General features: G+C 40.6%; 1 protein-coding gene across 1 annotated transcript; it reads right to left on the reverse strand.

Moving 5' to 3' along the window:
- Nucleotides 1-42: 42 nt before the first annotated feature.
- serpine3 (serpin peptidase inhibitor, clade E (nexin, plasminogen activator inhibitor type 1), member 3) lies at nucleotides 43-9,038 on the reverse strand. Its single transcript, XM_023265463.3, has 9 exons — nucleotides 8,587-9,038; nucleotides 7,826-8,236; nucleotides 6,532-6,759; nucleotides 5,542-5,784; nucleotides 2,540-2,738; nucleotides 2,341-2,441; nucleotides 2,166-2,252; nucleotides 1,431-1,514; nucleotides 43-245 (listed from the first exon to the last, which is right to left on the reverse strand). Exons 2-9 carry the CDS (start codon nucleotides 8,088-8,090, stop codon nucleotides 193-195), a joined length of 1,260 nt encoding a protein of 419 aa, XP_023121231.2. The 5' UTR covers nucleotides 8,091-8,236; nucleotides 8,587-9,038; the 3' UTR covers nucleotides 43-192.
- Nucleotides 9,039-27,198: the final 18,160 nt, after the last annotated feature.

Consider the following 27,198-nt stretch of genomic DNA (forward strand, 5'->3'; position numbering starts at 1 on the left):
CAACAGAGACGGACGGAAGAAAGGATCAAAACACTCAACATGTAAAAACGTATTAAAATTTTATTTACAGATATGTACAAAAATAATGTCCCTCTTCCTGAAGTGTCCGTGGACCCTCCTTTGGTCCAATAAATACCAGTGGGTGAAATGGTGTAGGAGTGTGAATGTGTGTGTTCTGTGTTGTTCGAGCCTTTAGGGCGTCTGCTCTGCTGGATTCATCACTCGGCCCATAAACAAGATGGATCCTGGAATTTGGAGCACAGAAAAAAAGCAATTTAAAAACTGGCAGGCATTTATCTTTATTTTAAACACGTGAATTTGTTCTGATGGTATAAGTCAGAGTTAGGGTTGGTTCAGTGCAGCCTGTTGGCTCATCGGTCTGTTGTTATGCTACCACTAGGGGGGGCAAATCAGAAATATTCAAATCCTGCACACTCGACTTTAAATTACAGATACAGACACTGAACAGAGATCAGATTCCAGACAGCTGTTGTTTCAGCACATTTCTTTTTTTAAAGTTCTTTTTTGGCTTTATTAGACAGGCTAAGTAGGGAGAATAATGGGTGAAGACCTGCAGTAAGGGGCGCTGAGCTGGAATAGAAGCCAGGCCGCTCTATCAGGGACTGTTTATGGGTCACCTGTTCAACCAGCTGATCTATCTGGATGCCTTCAGCACATTTGTTTATGTTGTAAAAATCATGAAATGAACATTTTTTGTCCAGCCTGGCATACTGACCAGAACTAAAGACGTGTTCGTCCATCTCTGGCACTCAGTTCCTCTTTCATAAACATTTCACACATATGCATATATATAGACAGATGACAAATTAAAGGAAAAAAGCCAACTCCTGACCCCAACAGTGAGGGGATCTGGTGTCTCTCTTCTGCTGGCTGGTTTGGGTCCATTTAGGCTGATTAGTCACTCCTAATCAATACAAAGTTGTTCTGAGCGATCACCTTAAATCTAAACATTTCTATTCTAAAGAGAGAGGTGTCTCCAGGATGATCTAGGACCAGGCGCTCCATCTCCATCATCAGAACACCAGATGAAGGAACATCCTTTAGAGGACAGAAGCTCCATCCCTCCAGAGACTTTAAAGAATCCATGCTCAGATGTACTGAGGCTGTTCTGGAAGACGCTTCATGCTGGCTTTTCCTTTAATTTGTCTCTCAGCTCTGCTATAGTAGGTTCTGAAAAAGGCTCAGCCATTTCTTACGCTACTAATAGATATTTAGGAAATATTTCTCAGACTATTTTCAGCTCAAACCTTTCTGCTCCACTGAGTATTTCTATGGTGTCTGATCAGTGCAAGTCATTCAAAGATCTATTTATTTTCATACTAAATCTAAAATGTCAAACAGCATACCCTGACTAGGGTGCTTTTCTAGACTAAAACATTGAAAACATCTGTATGATGTGAAGTAAATACCTGTGTGAACCTGTCGCAGTAGAAATAAGAACGGTCGATCTGCTTTGAAAACTGGAGCTCGGGATCTTTTGAGGAGGACCATTGCTGCAGGGATAGAAAATCATGTTTTAGAAACCTTAGACAGTCGGGTTTGTTCTGTTCTATTAACCCTTGTGTCGTCCTGCAGGTCAAAATTGACCCGTTTTAAAGTTTGAAAATGTGGAAAAAAAAAATTTCACAGTGAAACTTCTGATGTCCACATTTTCAACATTTTAAGGGAAATTTTTGAACATTTTTTGGTTGAAAAAAAGAAATGTTAAAAATGTTTCTTAAGAACATTCACAAAAAAATCAACAAAAATCCAGCAAATTTCACTGGATTTTGTTTGATTTTTTTGGTGAATGTTCTTAAAGACAATATTAGAAGTTTTACTGATATATATGTAATCACTTCAGATATTTTTAGGATTTTTTTGGAAGATTTTTACTCATTTTCTGAAAAATATTTACAAGAATTTTCTTGCCAAATTTGGGTTTTTAAAAAAAAAAAAAAAAAAAAAACTTTAAAGGGAAACTTCTAAGGAATTATTGGAATTTTCTTCCTGAAGGTTTTGCAAATTTTCAGAAATTTGGGGAATTTTTTTGCTGAATTTTTGGATTTTTTTCAGACAAGGAAACAATATTTTTGGTGCCCATAAATGTGAACAACAGGAGGGTTAATATCTATTTGTTATATTAATATCTATCATATTATCACCAGTAGCAGCAGCTGCTTTGGTCCCGTCCTCCGTGACTTCTATCCTGACTTCATGGAAGGCATCAGACACATAGAGACCCTCCTCCACTGCAGAAGGAACAAACTGTCAGATACTTGAAGAACCTGGGATTAAACCTGAAGGACATCCTGGATGTTTATGAACTGATGGACTGACCTGAGATCCCGGTGAAGTCGGCTGCTGTGGGGTTGAAGGCGTCGCTGATGCCCATAGCGGGGAGCACCGACCTCAGGTTGAACTTGTTCTGCATTCTGAATCTGGAAACACCAGAAGAAGATCCATGTTTATGAACCAAGTCTCATGAAGAGTCTGCAAGTCCTGAACCAGTCTCTAATCCTGAAGCATTATTCTCTACCTTGGGAGGAAGATGTCCATCCTGGTTCTGCGCAGGCCGGTGTCCCAGGACGCTAGGTGGCGCTGTGTGAGCTGAGCCTCCAGGGAGGACAGCGGCATCTTCCTCTCGCTGGGTAGAACCACCTGCAGGCTCAGGAAGCGGCCCAGGAACGGCAGCTCCAGAACCGTGTAGCGCTGATCCGATCCCGTCCTGAACTGACCTGAGGGGAGATCAACGAGGTCAGGACTTCTTCTGATTCAGTCATCAGTAGAGTTTAGCTCAGGTCTACTTCCACCTGATTTCACTTTAAACGTCACAGAACCATGTCCAACAGATTAAAAGAAAGACAACACCAGAGTAGAAACAGAAACGACTCACATCATTTGTAAATGCCAAACATATTTAACTAAACATTTTATTAAATATCTAGAAAGTGAAATTTTGTCTCTTGTCACTGTGATAATAAACAATTATTGGATGGTAAAAGAAAATGTATTTAAATGTTCTGAATGGAACAAGGTTGTAATTGAATACAGGCAGGACTGGAAAATAAAGAGATTACAGAGATAACAGTGAGTTTCTAATAAATGTGGAGCTGCATGTCTGATAGAAGAACTGGTTGATGAGAAACAGATGGTAGAAGCTCCACTGGGATCAGCTGCAGAGAGGGATTAATGTCATTTAGTTCAGAAAATGACAAAGAAACTGTCAAACATCACCTTGATGATGATCAGAACTGTCACCAACAAATTTTATTCAGCAACCATCCAACAAGTTTAAATAACTGAAGTTCCAAATGTTCATAGAAATACTGCTCTTTTAAATTCGCTGGATATATATAATACACACACACACACACACACACACACACACACACACATATATATGTGTGTGTGTGTATATATACACTATATTGCCAAAAGTATCGGCTCCCCCATCCAAATAATCAGAATCAGGTGTTCCAATCACTTCCATGGCCACAGGTGTATAAAATCAAGCACCTATGCATGCAGACTGCTTTTACAAACATTTGTGAAAGAATGGTTCGCTCTCAGGAACTCAGTGAATTCCAGCGTGGAACTGTGATAGGATGCCACCTGTGCAACAAATCCAGTCGTGACATTTCCTGGCTCCTAAATATTCCACAGTCAACTGTCAGCTGTATTATAAGAAAGTGGAAGTGTGTGGGAACGACAGCAACTCTGCCACCAAGTGGTAGGACACGTAAACTGACGGAGCGGGGTCAGTGGATGCTGAGGCTCATAGTGCCAAGAGGTGGCCAACTTTCTGCAGAGTCAGTCGCTACAGACCTTCAAACTTCATGTGGCCTTCAGATTAGCTCCAGAACAGTGCTTCAGCAGAGAGCTTCATGGAATGGGTTTCCATGGCCCAGCAGCTGCATCCAAGCCATACATCACCAAGTGCAATGCAAAGCGTGGGATGCAGTGGTGTAAAGCAGCCTCCACTGGACTCTAGAGCAGTGGAGACGTCTTCTCTGGAGTGACCAATCACGCTTCTCCATCTGGCAATCTGATGGACGAGTCTGGGTTTGGCGGTTGCCAGGAGAACCATACTTGTCGGACTGCATTGTGCCAAGTGTAAAGTTTGGTGGAGGGGGGATTATGGTGTGGGCTTGTTTTTCAGGAGCTGGGCTTGGACCCTTAGTTCCAGTGAAAGGAACTCTGAATGCTTCAGCAAACCAAGACATTTTGGACAATTCCATGCTCCCAACTTTGTGGGAACAGTTTGGAGCTGGTCCCTTCCTCTTCCAACAAGACTGTGCACCAGTGCACAAAGCAAGGTCCATAAAGACATGGATGACAGAGTCTGGTGTGGATGAACTTGACTGGCCTGCACAGAGTCCTGACCTCAACCCCATAGAACACCTTTGGGATGAATTAGAGCGGAAACTGAGAGCCAGACCTTCTGGTCCAACATCAGTGTGTGACCTCACAAATGTGCTTCTGGAAGAATGGTCAAAAATTCCCATAAACACACTCCTAAACCTTGTGGACAGCCTTCCCAGAAGAGTTGAAGCTGTTCTAGCTGCAAAGGATGGACTGACGTCATATTGAACCCTATGGATTAGGAATGGGATGTCACTTACGTTCATATGCCAGTCAAGGCAGGTGAGTGAATACATTTGGCAATATAGTGTGTGTATATATATATATATATATATATATATATATATATATATATATATATATATATATATATATATATATATATATAATATATATATATATATATATATATATATATATATACATACACACATATATACACACACACACGGCATATTTTTGTGTGTTTCAAGATTCAAAACTACATACATATGACATATTTTCAGCTACAAATCTTAAGCTGTTAAATGCTCTGCACTGTTCAGTCATTAACTCAATCTGTCTGAGACTTTTAGATGAACTAATAAATCTCAGTGGGTTCTGTTGAAAACAGCTCCTGCTGGATAAGAGAGCTGAGACCTGTTCAGTGGTGAAGCTATAAACCTCCACAGAGCTCAAGGCGACCCCTAACAGGGTCTCTATAACCAAACCACTAATTCACTGCAGGAGAAAGATCTGGCTGCAGCTCACTGTTATCCTGCTGTAGGTTAAAGAAAAGGGTTTCTGTAAAACAAACATAATAGCCTGTTTAAAGCCAAGGATGAAGGAAAAGCAGCCTAGACAGTAATGTTTGCATGCAGGGAGGAGAGCTCTGTCAATAAAAGGCCTTCACCACCTGAAGGACCAGGAGGGTCGGCCTTATTGCACAATCTAAACTTTCACCAAAACCTGTCATTCTCAGCGTGCACGTTGTTAAGCTTCCAGTCGCTAAGAGCAAACACAGTGAGAGCAGAAGGGGAGGATGCTGCATGAAATGTGCAGCAGAAGAGACTTCAGATGAGTGAAACTAATCACAGAATTACACCCAGTCATATAATACACTGGTCTAACTAAACCGAACAGTTCCTTCTAAGTACATCCTAGGAGCTCATCCAGCGGATGATTCTGGTCTCTTACCAAAGCTGACCTCTGCAGCCTGGTACATCATGGGCACCTTGATGGGAGTCCCATCAGACAGGATGAAGGGCAGGTTCTGGGTGTTGGTGAACAGAAACTGCTTCTGCCAGACGCCCCTGAAGGCCACTGTGTTGACCAGCGCCACCTGCAGGCGGTGTCCCCACCACAGGGCCTCGGCCTGGGCCTCTCCTGATCCAGAGAGCTCTCCACTGCTGCTTCCTGACTGGAGGGGCCACGACTCATCTGGGGGGAACCAGGGAACGGCAGGGGTTAATGGAGAGGCCATGAGGCTGTTATTGACTCATGTGGTCTGATGCCATGAACAGGAAGAAGCATTTATAAAAACACTGCAGGACCAGAACTTCTCTTTAGAAACAACAGGAACTCATAGCATGACATGTAGTCCTGAATATATGCTAAAATAAGTACTCAACCTTCTTCCACAGGGTGGCAACATGATACACATAAAAAATAAGGACATTCTTTACATGGAATTATTTTTAGTTTTCCTGTTAGTACTACCTGTAGTATAAAAATACTGTGAAGTAAAAACACTCTTTAATGGAACTGGTACCAGTCTGTAGACTCACTGAACAGGGAGTTACATTTAGTGTCATGTATAGGGTGAAGATATGAAACTAGGGATGTTAGAGCGCAACTATTACCTCTCTATAAAGTTTTTAGAGCTGACATGTTAGGAAACAATTTCCTAGTTCCACATTCATCATCATCATCATCATCTCACTGGAGTCTAATTTCAGCTCTATGGGTCTCTGCATTCATTTCACCAGACGTTCTTATACTTCATCTGTTTACTGTCTGATGCTGGACAGTAAAATAGGCTGATTTGAGTTGCACAGAAACACAGAGCCAGACAGTAAATGTGCATAAAACCAAAACAAGCAGCTAAAAGAAGCTTAAAACTGGCTTAATTTCAATAAAGAGCTGACTATTAGATGTGTGAGTGCTGTATAGAGACGTCTGGACTACCGTGGCCGTGTCCTCCTCGCTCTGCTTGGCTGTGGGACAGGTTGGGCTGGCTGAAGTTGGCTCGGACTACGCTGGTGTTGGCCCAGGCTGCTGCATGCTGGGTGAACTGGGGCAGCAGCTGGACACCGCTCTGGATGAACAGCGTGCATGTCTGCTGCAGCCACATGCCCTGGCTGCTGTTGCTCACGTCACCCTGGGAGTGCAGCAGGAAGTCCTGGACCTGGGCGTCTGCAGAAAGAAGCACCCAGAGGACAGATCAGAGCTGGAGGGACATTTATCTGAAGGACAGGTTTCAGATCAGACCTGTAGGGATGTTTATCTGAAGGACAGGTTTCTTCTTTCTGGATATGAACACCTTTATGCACAACAATGGTTTTCCCTCCATAGATCTGTAGGAAACTGAACTATTGGAAAATGCTTGACCTTGCTTAACCCTCCTGTTGTCTTCATTTATGGGCACCAAAAATATCGTTTCCCTGTCTGAAAAAAATGCAAAAATTCAGCAAAAAAAATCCCCAAATTTCTGAAAATTTGCAAAACCTTCAGGAAGAAAATTCCAGTTTCAAGTTTTCCTTAAAACTTTTATTTTAAAAAAAGTAAAAAAAAATAAAATTGCAAGAAAATTCTTGTAAATATTTTCAAAAAATGAGCAAACAGCTTCCAAAAAAATCCTAAAAATATCTAAAGTGATTGCTTATATATCAGTAAAACTTCTATTTGCTTTAAGAACATTCACAAAAAATCAACCAAAATCCAGGGAAAACCCCTGGAGTTCAAACTAAAACTGGCACACACTCGCTGCTTCCAGATTCTCCAGTGTAGGAATTTTCACATTTCTGCTGTTCCACCACCATATATTAAACAGCTCTGAGTTTTAAACTGTTCTGGTCACAGAAACCTCTAACAACAAGACGCTGACAACATGAGACATGATTCGGATGTTTCAGAAGTCAAACTTTTGAAAGCCAGAGAGTAGAAGTAGAATCTCCTGTCATCAGCTTCCGTCCCCTGACAGGTGAGACCGTGTCCTGCAGGTAAAGCAAACAGCAGCTCATTCTCATTTAGTTTGTAATTAAACACACAACCTGTTGACCCACAGGCCGAGCTGCAGCAGCGGTTAATGAGATTAGAGTTGGTGTGGAGGCAGGTATTATGGCTCCAGACACCGCTGGGCTCTGCAGGGCCAACACCATCGCTCCACACCACCTGGTACCAACAGCCCTGAGGGCCACCGCAGCCTCTCCAGGGGCCACTAATGCTACCTGAATATGATCAGAAACATGAGCTAACCTACCGTTCACGCTGTATCCCAGAGTCCCCTCCAGCTGAGTCAGCGTGTTGCCCCGGGCCCCGAGCTGCAGCAGCGCCAGGGACAAGGAGACGCTGGTCGGGGACACGATCAGATTGGAGGTGTTCTCCGTCTGGGTGAGCTTCTGGTAGAGGCTGACAGCCAGCCGGGTGTGCAGCTCCCTCATGCTGTCCTGAAGGCTGCCGTTTCCGTGGCAACCCTCCGCCAACCACAAGCAAACCAAGAGCGACGCCACCAACAGACGACACATGTCCTCAGAGCTGCAGGAGAGGAGGAGTCCACAGGGAGGAGAGGAGGTTCAGGAGAGGAGAAGTCCACAGTGAGGAGAGGAGAAGTCCACAGTGAGGAGAGGAGGAGTCCAAAGGGAGCAACAGGAGAAGCAAAAAACACCAAATCCTGCAAAGAAAGTAAAAAAGAACCTGAGGTCAGTGAGGTCATCTAAAGACTCTCAGTGATTTATTTAATATAATTTACATTATAAAGGACATGTGTGACCTCTAGTATTCTCTTTGCAGATAAGATTTTACGTTTTGAAAATACATTTGCTTAACTGAAAGTAGCTGCAACATTAAAATGACTCTCACATGTAAATGCATGATTAACAAAAATCCAGTCCGATTACTAATTACTATTCAAACCTGTCGTTATGATATTTTTACATCCTTTAGTACCATTTTAATGCACATACTGGCTGATGAATCTACATCGTATCCTGACGCCAGTAAAAGTGCAGTTGTGTGTCCTACCTGTGAACAGGTGAGGTAGAATCCGTTTAACTCCAGCTGGATCATCCAGCCTCTGCAGGGGAAGCTGTGTCCTGTCTGTCCCTGACTCTCAGTCAATGATCCCGGCTTCTCGGTGAGTCCTCCGGTCAGTCTCCGGTCGACTCTGGTTCAGTCCTCCGGTCGTCTCTGGTTCAGTCCTCCGGTTCAGTCCTTCGGTCGTCTCTGGTCTAGTCCACCGGTCCGCCGTCTCTCTCGGAAGCAGCCTTCAGTCATAAGACCCGTTTAAAGGGGAACACTCCGCTCCGTGTTGGCGGTCTCCGTCGGCGACGTCCGTACCACTCGTCCGGGATTCCTGCCTCCCCGGGGCTATAAGGAGCCAGGCGGAGGGAGGCATGTCACCGACCAGCAAATCCCAAACCGGGCAGAGGGGAGAAAACACCCACACACACGCGCACAGCACAGAAGGGCAGGCATGCGCACATTTCCCCGTAAAACAACTTTAGCTTAAAAAAAAAAAAAAAAAAAAACGGAATTGAAGAATTAGCCACCTAAATTAATGCCAATATCATTATTTAAGAAGTCAAGATTACTGTAACAGCCAACTTGAATCTTTTGACTTACATATAGTTCAACGCTTTGGGAAATAAAAGTCGCTTTTGTAGTTATTTATATGGAAAGAAACACGATATTTGCTGCTAAATATTGAGCTAACGTTAGCAGCCCTTTAGCTTAGCTTAGCATAAAGAATGGAAACACGCAAACAGCTAGCCTAGCTGTCCAAATGTGCTAACATCCACCTACCAGCAACTCTTAAACTCACTAATTAACACGTTAGGCTTTTTAATTCCAACAAAAACTCCTAAAAACAACAAGAAGTAGCTCTATGGCACGGTAACTTCCGGGAGTCTCTTCATTATGTTGCCAAGCAACCCGCGCCAACAAAATAATGTACTGTAAATATGACCTGTTGTTTTATTCAGCTTTTTCTTCTTTTTTTGTACAAATTAACCAACCTACCAAGACATATACATTAAACAAATATGTTTTGCATGTAAAGAGTCAGGTTAACTAGCCCTTCTTGCTTTCAATCATTCAGGTTGTAGTTTTAAAGTGAAAAGCCACTGATTCGTCCTATATTTAATTTTTTAAAAACGATATCTTTAATATATCTTAACATGGGACACCCGGCCAATCTCACAATCCTTCAGATTTATGTTTGGACCACCGGTTTTAATTTTTCAGCTTTGCTTCTGTTGTACCCATCATTATTACAGTGGATGTATGACTACAATACCCATGAGCCTCGACCGCCTAGAGGCGAAAAAGGCCGGAAATGAGAAAAGATTATTTGCTTTGTTGCTTTAAAAAAAAAAACAACTTTATTTTATTTTATTTTATTTTATTTTATTTGAAGACATACATAAGTAAATAACATATGGAAAAATACAAGGATAAACAAAAAATATTAAAAATAAATAGACAAACATAAGCTAATACCAAGCTGGAATTACAGTTATGAACAAATAGGTGTTTGCAGAATTTACTCATAATTTATCTACAATGTAAAAGTGAACTGATTTAAATTGCAGATAGTATTTCCTAGTTTTCTCAAAACTGTTATGTTTACCATCCACCAGCTATTGGCAATCCAGTGACTGGATGATGCTTGTTGAGATGCAGCTTGGTGATCTTTTGTGTTGATGAGTTACCTAGGGTTAGGTTTAGTTTGGTGCTGATCCAAACCATAGAACTCCTAACATTATCTGTGAGAAAAATTAATGGTAGTTTAAATTCTGAAAGCAGAAGGCACCCACAATAAATCCTCTGACTTAAGCTGTGGTAATGCAAAATAGCAATAATAATAATAATAATAATAATAATAATAATAATAATAATAATAATAATAATAATAATAATAATAATAATAATAATAATAATAATTCCTCATAAGCCACCAGTAATAAAGCGATGCCTGTAGCTATTATACATTTTAAACCCATGAATGTTTCATGTTTCTAATTTCTATTTTTATATGCATGACATTTCCCAGTGTAAAAGCCCAGAAACTAGAAAATTTGTGTTGCATTTAGTCTTTTATCCGGTTCCTTTACTGCATCCATAATAGAGCCATGACCGTGGTAGTATCTCAATGTCTCATCTACCTCTTCCCCTAAAAGCTGATCCATATATTTCCCCATAGGTTAGCCCTCTTTCTTTCAGTAAAGATGATTTTCATAAGTCAGACATTCGTAACTATGATTTATTTTGTCATAATTGTGCTGAAGCTGGCACATTAGTAGCTCTACAACTTAAATGATCACTGATGCGCGCCTGTCTGATTTCCAATTGAGTTTCAGAAATATCTGATTTAAAGCCAAATGAGCTGGATTAGCAACTTCCCCAGAGCTCCAGGCCTTTCAGACCAATGCCAGTTGGTTTATTGTAAGTTGATTTATTAAATCGTTTTGGCAGTATGCACTTTAAAAGCATAAAGTGATCTCTAATGAACGTGGCTTTAAGTCAGGCCTTGCATTATAACCCCTCAGGTCCACCTGTTTTATAGATTTTTCCCTGACTTAAAATGCAGAAGGCGCATATTTCTAAAGAAATTCCCACAACACAGGGATTAGTGAGGACCTGCAAACACTTTTTCTTTTTGTTTTTGCCCCAGTGCACCAAGGGAATTAACACAGCCACAGAAACAGCTGTTTTGTTTTGTTTTTTTACTATTTATATATCTGTGTTTTTCAACTTAGTGCATTTTCTTTGGACTCTGCCTTGAAATAAAGCAGGATGACTAAAGTGTCCTTTAAAGATATACTGAAGAACTGCAGTAATACTTTTTTTAAGGTCACAGAGGGAGAGAGACACGAAGACATCCACTCTGTTATACAAGTCCTTCGGCCTTTTGTTGTGATGATCAAAAGACATCTCTGTGTCACACTGCTGCGTCAGAGTTTCTAATTGGCATCACTGTGAGGAATGTGGACTCACTCATCATGGACGTGTCCAACATCTGATGAATAACTCAGGAAACACTGCACCAGCTGTGCTGGATACATTAATGAAAAAGGCATTTAGACACATGGAAAAGATAGGTTAGCTCCTCTGAGACATACAACAGGGAACAATTCTGCATATTTTCATGAGCAAAACCCAACCAGTAAATGACTATATGTGCTCAACAAGCTTTTATGTAAGAATATTGTATGCTTATTGAGATTTGTTAGTATAGAAATAATTGTCTATCCATGCATCTCTGTGAAGCAGCACTATAGCTCAATGCTCTATGATGATAATACACAAATGTGTTATTTTAGCAGCTATAAACTTAAGCTTGTTCACCGTCTTGGTATAGTGTGTTTTAATTCACACCAAACAAAATACAGGTGAGGTTCAAATATGATGTTTTTGAATGTTTCGAAACCAAAGTAGTACAAATTCAATGTTTGATCCTCAAATATCCATCAAATATCACTGAAAACCATCCAGCACTTCCTTATTTTACATGCAAAACTACAAATATCATCTTCATGGTGGCGTAAATGGAAAAATGTGGATATTCTACATGTCTAAAGCAGTTAGTGTGGCTAAAAACAGAACAGAGAGGAAACGATAAGTGTCACATAACCTTCAGTGAAAGACTTGATTCGTTGAATATCAATATATTTTAGAGCAATTCCACAGATAAAGCTTTACTGAGTGTCCCGCTAAAGCCGTCTTATCAGAGAGGAAGAGAGTGAATTAAATAACTTTCAGGGGAAAATCCTGACATCATTGCATGGAGGGGCTCTTTAGTAGACATCTACTAACACTTCCCTCGAAATTACCCTGTATAAAATATATATGCTGATCAATAAAGACAAAAAGCATGAAGAATTTCAACAGTATGCCCTTTATTTCACCTAAAATCAATCTGCTGTGGAATGATCTCCCCCTCGACCGTCCCTCCTAATTGGGGACATGACAGTCAGCAAAATAAATTGTGGGTATTTTTCCCATGAAGGAGAGCATGATTGGTAGCCATCAGGTATTTGGGTGCTTTGTCTTTCGGGGATTCCAGCCATTACTGGACTTGACTAATTAGTGAAGCCGTGGCTTGGCTTCATTAAACAGAGTCGCCACATTCTTTAAAACCCAACGCTCCGACTCCCAAGGCAGGAATTTGGAATTTTAAGGACTTTGTTGGAGGAGATGAGTTGTCACGGTAACTGACCAAAGACAATTGTCTGAAAAGACGCCGTCATAAACAGCAGCTTTCATCCTCGGCGGCGACGGGGGCCTTTAAAGGAACATTATGTTAGAGGTTCGCATTTGTGAAGTAGAAATAATGATTTGTGCTCTCGGTCTCTGATCCCTGGACTCACTGCTGCTGCTCTGAGAGGTCAGGATGGAGGTCGACTTCCTCATTCAGGAGGCCTCAGCCTGACAGGAGCCGCATACGAAACATAATCATTATTCACTTATCTGTTTAGGTAAGTTATTATCTAAGTTATTCAGCACTGAGCCAGTCTTCTTCCACTTCTTTAAAGTCTGGCCAAGCTGAAGTAGTTCCTGTTCTTCACTTCAGAGGTCCAAGTTAAGTCTCAAGTCTTTCTACGTAATCAGAAAATCAATGTGAAAGTGTCACAAAGTGCTAACCATTAAAGTGACATCTGAGCATGTTCCTGTCAAAGCTGTGCAGTTACAGCTGAGACTTCGCAATGAAAAGACCCATTAAGTAGCTACACAATACTGTCTGCCACCAGTCCTGTACATTTTTAGCCACATTAGTAGATTCTACTGCTGGATTCACTGCCAGGAAATCTGACAGGAATTATAGATGTAGACTGGAAACTCCAAAAAAATATGAATATGAGCTATAATCTTATTAAATCACCGAATCTATTGAGAAAAACACTTAGATTCTATTATATTTAGATTTTTCAACTGAAGCCTAAACTTTGTGTTTTCCTTTGTATAAATTCAGACATTTACACGATTTATTGATGCAGAAAAGGAACAAACTGGTGCATTAAAGTGCACTAGAATGCAGAAAAGAAGTGCTTGATGGTCAAAGTTTTCCAGTGGAGAACCATGAGAATCCCTGTTTAATGTGCAGCCCTGATGTTCAAATGGTCCTAAAAGATGATTCCTGGTCACTTTGTCTGGAATCAGTAACTTTCTGACTTTTTCTCTTGTGCTATCAGAATGTCAAAATGTTTTAATTACCTGGGGAAATATCTGAAGCTGATGAAATTAGTTTTAACTAATGGTTCTAAGAGCGTCTGATTTTTCCTTATGTGGAGCTAAACTGATCTCATAAACAGGACAGGATGTGAGCATTGACTGTTGCTGCCATTCAGTTTCTGGTAAGTTATGGGTATAAGAATATGTCACATTTCCACTTTAAAATGTCTGAAAACAACCAGAAAGAGCTACATGTTGTGTTGCCTTTTATAATTATAGAATCCCAAAGACTTCCAACAATATTCAAACCATAAACTCACCCATTAGTTTATGGACAGCCTTGGTTGGTTTTATTGGAACTATTCCAGTGATGGTGGATCTGCTTGAGAATTTGAGGACTTTTCAATGCAGTAGTAACTGGTAATCAGAATCTCAGTAAGCTAAAAACCAAACCTTTCTTTTAACCCTCTGTGGTACCAGCATCAGGGTAGATCACCCTGAAGAACATTTTCTCTTTTCTTTTAACCCTTGTGTCGTCCTACAGGTCAAAATTGACCCGTTTTTAAGTTTGAAAATGTGGGAAAAAATATATTTTCACAGTGAAACATCTGATGTCCACATTTTCAATATTTTTGGGAAATCTTTGAACATTTTTTGATGGAAAAAAAAGAAATGTTAAAAATGTTTCTTCAGAACATATTAGAAGTTTTACTGATATATATGTAATCACTTCAGATATTTTTAGGATTTTTTGGAAGATGTTAACTCATTTTTTGAAATTATTTACAAGAATTTTCTTGTCAAATTTGGGGCATTTAAAAAAAACTTTTAAGGGAAACTTTTAAGGAATTATTGGAATTCTCTTCCTGAAAGTTTTGCAAATTTTCAGAAATTTGGGGAATTTTTTTTGCTGAATTTTGGGTTTATTTTCAGACAAGGAAACAATATTTTTTGGGGCCCGTAAATGAGGACAACAGGAGGGTAAAAGACTGAAGAACTCAATGTTCTTCAAATAAAGGCTACAGCTAATAAATAGTTTCTTTCGAAATGAACTGATTATTCGTTTGTTTTTCAAAAAAGTTAAAAAGTTCTAATGTTCTAGAGCCAACAGGCCTTTGAATCACTTGTTTTTTTTCTACACCAAATATATTAAATATATGATAAGAAAACTGAAAGTCCTCACAGTTGAGACATGAGCAACAGCAAGTTTACTTTAATTAATGGACAAAAAGATAATAAGAGGTGTTTTAAAAGTTTAATTTGATCATCACCAATACATTTTTCAACACTAGATTACCTCTAACATTCTGAGACAAAATGCAATAATAGATAACAGAATAATCCACACAAACCACACTGGTTCCTTACCAGTTTTAGGATATTTTTGTAAGAAATTAGTAAAGTTGTCATTACAAAAGTAAATCTGTTTTTTTCTTTATGAGAGTTTTCTACCTGATTGAACTCATTTTTCACTACAAGATCCCCAGACTAGAAGAGATGTTTGGCATGTCTTTGTGGTGTCAAACAAAATAAATCTATCAAATTCCTCAGGCAATTTACATCAACGATGCATAAACAGTCAACATGATGAACTCAGAACTACAGGTGCTGTCATCCAATCAGTTCCCTGAAGTAATAAAAGACCACCCCGTAGTGTAGGAAACGTGTTTGTTTTATATAATAACTAACTGGAGGTGGAATGTTCTGCAGATATCGCTGCTCTGACCCGTTTGCTTCTCTTTTACTGCTTTCATGTATTATATATGTGAGATTGATTTTTATGTGGAAGCGTTTGTGCTGCTGTCTGGACCAGGAAGAAGAGATCTGATTTCTCAGTTGGACTTTCACAGCTAAATTTAGCATTTTTATTATTAAAACAGTGATGATAAAAACTACTTCTGTTACTACGGCTATGTCCACAACTACTACTAATACAAATGATAAAAACAATGCTGATATAGTTGTTTTGCAGCTATTTTGCTTGATTTATGACCCTGACTCTGTCTAGTATAATCTCTTTCTGGTCATTTTGTATTCTTTTAACCTTTTTGAATCCCTTTGTGGTCATTTTATGTCTCTTTCTGATCATTTTGTGTCTCTTAATACATGTTTTGCACCAGTTTGTAGTCGTTTTTCAGCTCTCTGTGGTTCTTTAGTGTCTCTTTATGGTCATTTTCCATCTTTTTATGGTCATTTTGTATGCCTTTGTTGTCTTTTTGTGTCTCCTAGTGGTCGTTTAAGGTTTCTTAACAGATGTTTTGCATCAGTTTGTGTTCAGTTTGTGATCATTTTGTATCTCTCAGATGTTTTGTGTCAGTTTGTCATAGTTTTGCTTGTCTTTCTAGTCCTTTTGTGTCTCTTTGTTGTCCTTTTGTGTGTCTCTGGTCATTTTGTGTCTTAAAAGATGTTTTGCATCAGTTTGTAGCCATTTTGCATCTATTTGTGGTCCTTTTGGATGTGTTTGTGGTCATTTCGTGAACTTCAATAGATGTTTTGCCCTAGTTTGTAGTAATCTTTTTTATCTCTTTGTGGCTTTTTGCACCTCTTCGTGGTCATTTTGTGACTATTAATAGATGTTTTTGCATTTGTTTGTCGTCATTTTTCATCTTTTTTTGGTCATGTTGTGACTATTAATAGGTGTTTTGCATAATTTTAGAGTTATTTTGCATCTACTTGTGGCCATTTTGTGATTTTTTCATAGATATTTTGCAGGTGAAGCAGATTTCTAAGGTGCTGCTGTTGGTTAAAAAACTGCAGCTGAACTTCAGAATATAAGTCACTCTGGAGAAGCGACTGTCTGACTCCCGTCTAAAGCTATCTCTCATTTTGTGCACATATTAAATACTGAACAGGACATGCACTGTGTGAAATCTGCTCCCTGTGGACCCTGGGACTGCTCCTGGTAGGCCTCTTCACTAATCCATCCATGAAATGTCCAATGATACCGACGTGCACGTGACTGTCAGGCCCTGTTTTCAGGAGCTTATCGTCATTCTGTGAAAGTTTTTCCTTCCTTAACCAGATATGCTAACTGATGAGTGTCTGTGTGACTCTGCGATGCCTCCGCCTTCCTCCACATGGCGGTAACTTAATCCCTGGCTAGCGGAGACTGTCCCCATGCTCGCCGTTTAGACCCTCACCCCACTCCATCACCTCTGACCCTGCAGGGGAAAGACGGAGGTCATGGTGCAGAGGAAAATAGAAAAGTAGCACAAAAAAAAACAGAAGAAGAAGGACTACAGCATCAACAGCGAGACATAGAACAACAGAAAAAGAAGGACTATGACATCAGGAAAGCAAGAAGATTCCCAGAAGAACAAAAACAACAGAAGATGAAGGACTATAGCATCAACAACAAGGGTTGGAACAACAGAAAAAGACAGACGATGACAACAGGAAACTAAGAAGATGCCCAGAAGAACAAAAAACAACATCCAGAGAACCTGTCAGGATCCAGTAGCAGCAGCCTGCAGCCAGACAGTTAATAAATGATGCATGGATGCAGTTTGCTGTGACTGACCGACTCATTCTGCTTCACCTCCAGTGCCCTACTTCCCTTCAGGCTCCAAGGGAGGATTAGAGGGGATGCCGGGCCAGGCTGCAACAACGCCGGTGTCGCCAGAGCGATCTGCCAGGTACGCCACGGCGGATTAGAGCCACTAGTGCTGGCACTGGGAGGGGGGCGACGTGAGGGGACGCGTCCACGTAGCCATCACCTCACGGGGACACGAACACGGCTCCGGAGAACCCTGGGAAACATGTTGTTCTGGGCACGAGGAGGTGAAGGGGAATGGGAAAACACCGCATGATACGTAGGAAACACGAGTTTACTAACCTGACTCCTGCAGCATGTTTATTGAAGCATCCACGTCAGATATTATTATTATTATTGTTATTATTGTTATTATTATTATTATTATTATTATTATTATTATTATTATTATTACTATTATTATTATTATTATTATATACTGTGTTGGTTCTGATGGGGAATCAGTTCATCTGTGGTGTCGCTTTGTGAGAATCAGGTTCCTGAACTGGACAGAACTTATTCTATCTCTTTCTGCTGCTCTTTAGCACCATCTGCTGCCATTCTGCACTGAACTGTAGAGTATAAATCTCTGTGAACAGAAAACTGAACTACAGACATTCATATAATGTCACAAGAACATTAGCTGACTTAGTTCCTCCAGAGTATTTGACATTTTAACAATAAAAGTACAGCAGAAACTGTAATTTACAAGCATTTTTCAGGTCCCCAATAAGGTCCCATATATAAACTGCGGATAATTTGCATAAAGAGCTGCAAAATGTTGCAGTAAATGACAAAATTTAAAGTGAATCGTATTTTATGTTGTTGCTGCTCACAGAACTAACTCATATTAAGACACTTTAGATCATGAAACAGCAGAACACTGAAGAAATCATTAAAAAGACAGATTTTTAATTGATGGTTCAATAAAAAAGCTGAAAAGTCCTAATTACAGTTGTGCTCATAAGTTTACATACCCTGGCAGAATTTATGATTTCTTGGCCATTTTTCAGAGAATATGAATGATAACAAAAACCTTTCTTTCACTCATGGTTAGTGTTGTGCTATAGTTTTTTTTTTTTTTTTTTTTTAATCAAACAACTGTGTTTATTCTTTTTAAATTATAATGACAATAGAAAGTACCCAAATGTTCCTGATCAAAAGTTTACATACCCTGGAGGTTTGGCCTGATAACAGGCACACAAGTTGACACAAACGGGTTTGAATGGCTACTAAAGGTAACCATCCTCACCTGTGATCTATTTGCTTGTAATCAGTGTGTGTGTATAAAAGGTCAGTGAGTTTCTGGGCTCTTGACAGGCCCTTCATCTTTCATCCAGTGCTGCACTGATGTTTCTGGCTTCTAAATCATGGGGAAAGCAAAAGAATTGTCAAAGGATCTGCGGGAAAAGGTAATTGAACTGTATAAAACAGGAAAGGGATATAAAAAGATATCCAAGGATCTGAAAATGCCTATCAGCAGTGTTCAGACATTAATTAAGAAGTGGAAACTGAGGGAACTTCTGTTGAAACCAAACCACGGTCAGGTAGACCAACAAAAATTTCAGCCACAGCTGCCAGAAAAATTGCTCGGGATGCAAAGAAAAACCCACAAATAACTTCAGCTGAAATACAGGAGTCTCTGAAAAAAAACTGGTGTGGCTGTTTCAAGATGCACAATAAGGAGGCACTTGAACAGAAATGGGCTCCATGGTCGAGTCGCCAGAAGAAAGCCGTTACTACGCAAATGCCATAAAGCATCCCGCTTACAATATGCCAAACAGCACAGAGACAAGCCTCAAACTTCTGGAACAAAGTCATTTGGAGTGATGAGACCAAAATTGAACTTTTTGGCCACAACCATAAACGCTGCATTTGGAGAGGAGTAAAAAAGCCCTATAATGAGAAGTACACAATCCCTACTGTGAAACACGGAGGTGGATCGCTGATGTTTTGGGGATGTGTGAGCTACAGAGGCACAGGAAACAAGATGAATGCAGCATGTTACCAGAAAATACTGGAGGAAAACTTGCACTCATCAGCCTGGAAGCTGCGCATGGGACATACTTGGATGTTCCAACATGACAACGATCCAAAGCACAAGGCCAAGTCTACCTGTCAGTGGCTACAACAGAATAAAGTGAAGGTTCTGGAGTGGCCATCTCAGTCTCCTGACCTCAATATCATTGAGCCACTCTGGGGAGATCTCAAAGATGCAGTTCATGCAAGGCAGCCCAAGAATTTACAGGCGCTGGAGGCTTTTTGCCAAGAAGAATGGGCAGCTTTACCATCTGACAAAATAAAGACCCTCATCTACAACTACCACAAAAGACTTCAAGCTGTCATTAATGTTAAAGGGGGGAATGCACGGTATTAAGAACTGGGGTATGTAAACTTTTGATCAGGGTCATTTGAGTAGTTTCTGTTGCCAATATGATTTAAAAAGAGTAAATACAGTTGTTTGATAATAAATGGCTTCCCCCAACCACTTACCATGCGTGAAAGAAAAGTTTTTGTGTTATCATTCATATTCTCTGAAAAATGACCAAGAAATCATAAATTCTGCCAGGGTATGTAAACTTATGAGCACAACTGTATGTCTCTTATTATCATGAGTTTATGTTTTATTTATCAGGTTAATTAAAGGTCTGCAGATCAGTAAAGACTGTTGATTACAGAGTTTAAATGACACCGTGATTATCTGGACGTAGGTTTGCTGATTAAAGCTAATTAATGACTGTAATTGAGGACACTTTATCAGATCTACAATCAACTTTCAAGCACCTCTTTATTCTGCTGTCTTTATTTTTGACCCACTTTTTGTGATTTCATTTTTTTCTTGTGCTGTTTCTGGACAATCTGCCCACTCTGTTGTTTGTATGCTCCACAATATTTATTAGATTTTCACGTTTTCTTTCATTGAAATTCCTCTCATAGCCGTATCAGATGAGCAGAGCAGCATTTTTTTTTTTTTTTAAAGTTATGTTTTTGGCCTTTTTGTGGGCTTTATTAGATGGGCGCAGTGAGAGAGAGAGAGACAGGAAACAGGGGAGAAGAGTCGGGGGAAGACATGCAGCAAAGGGCCGCGAGCGGGAATCGAACCCGGGCCAGCTGCATCGGGGACCAGCCCCTGTACATGGGTCACCCACTCAACGCGTTGAGCTATATGGGCACACTCAGAGCAGCATTTTAATAGATTAGATGGATTGTTGTTGCCCTTTAGGATGAGAAAACACTCTGTCTGTTCATGTGATTTACACATCAGACAGTGTTCATGGAATTTATATTAATACTCAGCATCATTTTTCTTCAGCAGGTTTGGTCTCATTTCGATTCCAACTCTGACAACTGGAACTGAGAGACGCTGCATGTTTCAACCATTTAGCTATTTTAGCCACTGCTTTTTGATTTGTTAGAGCTTTTTGTGGGGCATTTTTGCTGTAATTGAACATGAAAAGCAGAGGAATGACAGGCAGTGAGGGTTTACTGGGAGTCAAACAGAGGAATTACTAGTCGGGAGGGTAAGTGACTTTTGACTTCAAGTCATGATGCAAAGGTCCCCTTTGGCATGGAAGTACCTCAGGGCCATAGAAATACATTTATCCTAAGACACAAGTGAGATCACATTTTGGCCATACTTTGGAGGCCCACATCTTTGTTTCTGTTATAGCTAGAATCATAAACTTGATGTCAAAGTGGACATTTTTGGGGTCAAGGAATCCAATAAAATAAGTTCCAAGACTAAAACAAGAAAACATTCTCCTTACCATGACAATTGAAGGTAAAATATGCAATTTATTTAAAGGAAAAAAAACACATGCCAAAAACACAGTTGATTCACAACTCAGTAATAATTTAATAAATAACAACTTAAAGTGTTGAATATGTCTATTATGGATGCAGAGAAACTGAGCAGTGAGACAAGTTCATAACTACAGTCATGGAAAAAATGATTAGACCAACCTTGTGTTCTTCAATTTCTTGTTCATTTCAGTGCCTGATACCTCATAGGAGATGCTGATTGGTCGGCAGTGACAGACCCAGGAGGAAGCGCAGGAACAAGTCCAGGTGTCCGTTTGGACTCTGTAAGGCCTCGTCCACAGCTCTCTGGTAAAAAAACAACTGAATAATTTTAGAACGGTTCAGTCCAATGGGATGTTGTTTGTTGTTCTTCCAGCAGGTTGATTCCAGAGTTGATGAAGGTCTGATGGACATGAAGAGCAGCCAGAAACTCCTGAACACTCAGATGGACTAAGCAGAACACCTTGTCCTGGTACAGTCCTCTCTCCTCTTTAAAGATCTGTGTGAACACTCCTGAATACACTGAGGCTGCTCTCATATCGATGCCACACTCTGTCAGGTTGGACTCATAGAAGATCAGGTTTCCTCTCTGCAGCTGATTAAAAGCCAGTTTTCCCAGAGATTCAATCATTCTCCTGCTGTCTGGACTCCAGTGTGGATCTGTCTCAGCTCCTCCATCATACTTGACCTTCTTGACTTTGGTAGTGGATGAACATCTCAGCCAGGGTTCTGGGCAGATCTCCTCCCTCTCTGGATCTCAGCAGCTCCTCCAGAACTGTAGCAGAGATCCAGCAGAACACTGGGATGTGGCACATGATGTGGAGGCTTCGTGACCTCTTCATGTGGGAGATGATGCTGCTGGCCTGCTCCTCATCTCTGAATCTCTTCCTGAAGTACTCCTCTTTCTGTGGGTCGCTGAACCCTCTGATCTCCATCACCATGTCCACACAGTCAGGAGGGATCTGATTGGCTGCTGCAGGTCGTGTGGTTATCCAGAGGCGAGCAGAAGGAAGCAGATTCCCCCTGATCAGGTTTGTCAGCAGCACATCCACTGAGGTGGACTCTAACATCAGTCAGGATCTCATTGTTGTGGAAGTCCAGAGGAAGGCGACACTCATCCAGACCTTCAAAGATCAACACAACCTGGAAGTGTTCAAAGCTGCAGATTCCTGCTGCTTTGGTTTCACTAAAGAAGTGATGAACAAGTTCCACTAAGCTGAACTTTCTCTCTTTCAGCACATTCAGCTCTCTGAAAGTCAATGGAAACATGAAGTGGATGTCCTGGTTGCTTTTGTCTTCAGCCCAGTCCAGAGTCAACTTCTGTGTTAACACTGTTTTCCCGATGCCAGCCACTCCCTGTGTCATCACTGTTCTGATTGGTCCATCTCGTCCAGGTGAGCCTTTAAAGATGTCTTCTGGTCTGATGCTTGTTTCTGCTCTGTCTGCTTTCCTGGATGCTGCTTCAATCTGTCTGACCTCATGTTCATCATTGACCTCTGCAGTCCCTTCCTCTGTGATGCACAGCTCTGTGTAGATCTCATTCAGGAGGGTCGGCTCTGAAAATGGAACCAGTCATCTCCACATTTAAACCACCTCGCTGTGACGTGGACATTCACAACAGACAGAAACACTTTGGATTTCAGAGCAGGTCGCACAACACGTTGTACAAATTGGTTCTGTTCTAGAATAAGTGACTCTTTCTGTCAGTTCCAGCTTACATCTGATCAGCAGATGGATGGACGTCTTAAAAGTTCATTAATTCATCCTTCGACTGGTCGCTCTTGAAGGACAGACAGCTGGGTTCAGGACAGACAGCTGGGTTCCGGACAGTCTGGTCTCTGCTGCTGGATCCTCTAACAAAACCACAACAGAAAAAAAAAGATGAAAAACATCTTCAAGCTGTTAATAAACCCAACAAAAACTTTGAGTCTGAAATGTCTTTCTGTCAGTTTTACTGTCTCACCTTCCACCTGCAGATCGTCTGAAATGAAGGGGATGCTCCTTTGACCAGTCACTCTTCATGGACACACAGCTGGATCCAGGTAGGTCCAGGTCCAGGTCCAAGCCCAGATCCAGGTCCAAGCCCAGGTCCAAGTCCAACAGAGTGTGTGTTTTGCTGCTCAGGGATTCAACACACAGAGCTGTGAATGTGAATAATGACAGCAGTGATGTGATGCGGAGCTCTGACAGTTAGAGATGCTCATCTCACCTCTGAGCTTTGCTCTGGTTCTCCTGTTCCCCACACAGAGATCTTCCCTCCTCTCTGTCCTCACACTGATGCATAGCAGACAAACACAACAACCTGCTGGGAGAGTCACACATTAGTTCTCCTCCTTCCTCTCAGTCACATGATAAACACACTCAGCTCTGATTGGAGGAAACCTGTCCAGCTTTGGGACAGCTGCTTCACCTCAACACTCCATCTAAAAACTGAAAAGCTCTTCAACATCTGACATGTTTCTCTTTGTCCAGGTCCACTATATCCAGTCAGAGGCTGCAGTGGCAGCTGCTCCAATCATCCAGAGTCAATCATGTTACCTTGATGCTGCTGAATCCACATCAGCTCCAGAGACGTTCTACCTTCATCTGTGGAGGAAACAGCCAGAGCAGAGCTGAAACATGATAACTTCGCCCCACAGGAACAGTAAAGTCTGATCTGACCTTTAATGTTCACACGTTGCTGTGATTCTTCCTCATGTTCACATCAACCACATCTACATCCTTTATAAAAGCTGCTTTCTGTTCACATCAGCCTCTGAAACACAACGACTGTGGAGAGTGTGAAGAAGAAATGCCAGAAATGAGAAATGAATGACTGTGGATGTAGAAACTGGTCAGTCTGAACTTCTGATAGAAATGTTTCATTGACAGGTAGAAACGGTGAGTCAGACAGATCCTTCAGGCTCAGCAGGAGTCAGAGAGACAGTCAGAGTCTGTTGAAGGAAAAACCTGCTGATGTTCACACAGTCTGTTACCATTCTGCTGCCTGTCTGTCCTCAGTTCTACTGCTGATACCAAATGAGAAATGAAACAAGGAATCTGCACAATCTCAGATCAGACATTAGATGGGGTTTCTTTGGTCGTTTTTTTTTTTTTTATCTTGAAACTAGAAAAAAGTTGGTTTAAACTTGAAACAAAACACAAAAGAACAAAGACCACACGCAGTTAAGTTTGTGTCGTCATGTCAGTCAGAAACGAGGAAACAGGAAATGATGCCGTATTTACTAGTTACTGCCACTTTGGATTGAATCCACTAATAAACTATCAGACGTCTGATCAGCTGAACTGGTTGGATTTAGTTCAGACACAAACACCAACATTATTCTTTCTGCTGCTGGTTGTCAGGTTTGTCTAATCCTTCAGCTTCACACATGAATAAAGTTACAGACATCTGAAACAAGAGTTCATCGTGTAGGGAGGAGTTTTACTGCTTTTATCTCCTTTTCTTCTACATTTTGACTTTACTGCACTTGGCATGAATATATGTGATGTTCTCTGCAGCCCTGCCTCAGTCAAAAGCTCACTGTTTGCTCTGTAAAATTCACATCTTTAACAAACTCTCCTCATAGCTGCTGTTATGCTGACATCTGCTGGACAAACACAACAACTACACTGTACATAAAGAGAAGCAGTTGGCTTCAGAAACAGGATTTTAAATGATTTACTGAGTCAACCTGCTGCACATTCATTACAAAGACATGTTTGTTACTGGATTTGTTTCACTGTTGAATCTGGTCGAAAAGCATTTAGGTTCATATTAAGGCTCCTTAACCCTCGTGTCGTCCTGCGGGTCAAAATTGACCCGTTTTAAAGTTTGAAAATGTGGAGAAAAAAAGTATTTTCACAGTGAAACTTCTGATGTCCACATTTACAACATTTTTGGGAAATCTCTGAACATTTTTTGGTGGAAAAAAAGAAATGTTAAAAATGTTTTGTTAAGAACATTCACATAAAAATCAACCAAAATCCAGCGAATTTTGCTGGATTTTGGTTGATTTTTATGTGAATGTTCTTAAAGAAAATATTAGAGGTTTTACTGATATATATGTAGTCACTTTAGATATTTTTCAGATTTTTTTGGAAGATTTTTACTCATTTTTTGAAAATATTTACAAGAATTTTCTTGCCAAATTTGGGGGATTTTTTTTTTTTTTTTAAATAAAACTTTTAAGGGAAATTTTTAAAGAATTATTGTAATTTTCTTCCTGAAGGTTTTGCATATTTTCAGAAATTTGGTCAATTTCTTTTGCTGAATTTTTTTTATTTTTTTCAGACAAGGAAACAATATTTTTTGGTGCCCATAAATGAGGACAACACGAGGGTTAATGAAACTGACTGAAAGAGAACACAGAAATTAGCCACCTTGGAACAACATTTAGCTAAAAGGCAGCACATATGTGGTATCATTACACAAGTATTTGACACATGTTTATAATAAAATCAGCATTTTTGTGTGCTTTTCTTTGATATGATGTTATTTTATCATCCTCCCTGCACCGTCAGGTTAAAGTGATCCTTTAAACAGCTCAGCAGGAAAGATGCAGCTGAACAGTTGTGCAGGGATTCACCATGAAGCCAACATGAGAAGGAAGAGAATCCAAACAGTCTTCATCTACCCCTTTAAAGTCTCATGTCCCGCACTGGTGGCTCTGTCTCCACACTACCTAAAGGTGCTGGTCATATAATTAGAATATCATGAAAAAGTTTATTTATTCCAGTAATGCCATTCAAAAAGTTAAACTTGTATATTATATTCATTCATTACACAGAGACTGATATATTTCAAATGTTTATTTCTCTTAATTTTGATGATTATACCTGAATACTAATGAAAATCCCAAATTCAGTATCTCAGAAAATTAGAATATTGTGGAAGGGTTCAATATTGAAGACATCTGGTGCCACACTGTAATCAGCTAATTAACTCAAAACACCTGCAAAGGCCTTTAAATGGTCTCTCAGTCTAGTTCTGTAGGCTACACAATCATGGGGAAGACTGCTGACCTGACAGTCGTCCAAAAGACGACCATTGACACCTTGCACAAGGAGGGCAAGAGACAAAAGGTCATTGCTAAATAGGCTGGCTGTTCACAGAGCTCTGTGTCCAAGCATATCAATAGAGAGGCGAAGGGAAGGAAAAGATGTGGTAGAAAAAAGTGGACAAGCAACAGGGATAACCGCACCCTGGAGAGGATTGTGAAACAAAACCCATTCAATAATTGGGGGGAGATTCACAAAGAGTGGACTGCAGCTGGAGTTAGTGCTTCAAGAACCACCACACACAGACGTATGCAAGACATGGCTTTCAGCTGTCGCATTCCTGGTGTCAAGCCACTCTTGAACAAGAGACAGTGTCAGAAGCATCTCGCCTGGACTAAAGACAAAAAGGACTGGACTGCTGCTGAGTGGTCCACAGTTATGTTCTCTGATGAAAGTAAATTTTGCATGTCCTTTGGAAATCAAGGTCCCATAGTCTGGAGGAAGAGAGGAGAGGCACAGAATCCACATTGTTTGAGGTGGAGTGTAACGTTTCCACAGTCAGTGATGGTTTGGGCTGTCATGTCATCTGCTGGTGTTGGTCCACTGTGTTTTCTTAGGTTCAAGGTCAATGCAGCCATCTACCAGGAAGTTTTAGAGTACTTCATGCTTCCTGCTGCTGACCAACTTTATGGAGATGCAGATTTCATTTTCCAACAGGGCTTGGCACCTGCACACAGTGCCAAAGCTACCAGTACCTGGTTTAAGGACTATGGTATCCCTGTTTTTAATTGGCCAGCAAACTTGCCTGACCTTAACCCCACAGAAAATCTATGGTGTACTGTGAAGAGGAAGATGCGATACGCCAGACCCAACAATGTAGAAGAGCTGAAGGCCACTATCAGAGCAACTTGGGCTCTCATGACACCTGAGCAGTGCCACAGACTGATCGAGTCCATGCCATGCTGCATTGCTGCAGTAATTCAGGCAAAAGGAGCCCCAGCTAAGTACTGAGTGCTGTACATGCTCATACTTTTCATGTTCATACTTTTCAGTTGGCCAACATTTCTAGAAATCCTTTTTTGTATCGGTCTTAAGTAATATCCAAGTCGGACTAATAAACTGTAGCGTGCGTCAACATATTAACATCTATC

This window comes from Amphiprion ocellaris, chromosome 11 (assembly GCF_022539595.1).
Source record: "Amphiprion ocellaris isolate individual 3 ecotype Okinawa chromosome 11, ASM2253959v1, whole genome shotgun sequence".
In the NCBI taxonomy this organism is placed as follows: domain Eukaryota; kingdom Metazoa; phylum Chordata; class Actinopteri; family Pomacentridae; genus Amphiprion; species Amphiprion ocellaris.

Bases quoted from the DNA above. Each gene is read 5' to 3' on its own strand.
- serpine3 (XM_023265463.3), bottom strand. From the start codon at position 8,090: ATGTGTCGTCTGTTGGTGGCGTCGCTCTTGGTTTGCTTGTGGTTGGCG. The intron at 6,760-7,825 runs GTAGGTTAGCTC...TTCTTTCTGCAG, and splicing joins TCTGGGATACAGCGTGAACG to ACGCCCAGGTCCAGGACTTC. The intron at 2,442-2,539 runs GTAGAGAATAAT...TGGTGTTTCCAG, and splicing joins ATGGACATCTTCCTCCCAAG to ATTCAGAATGCAGAACAAGT.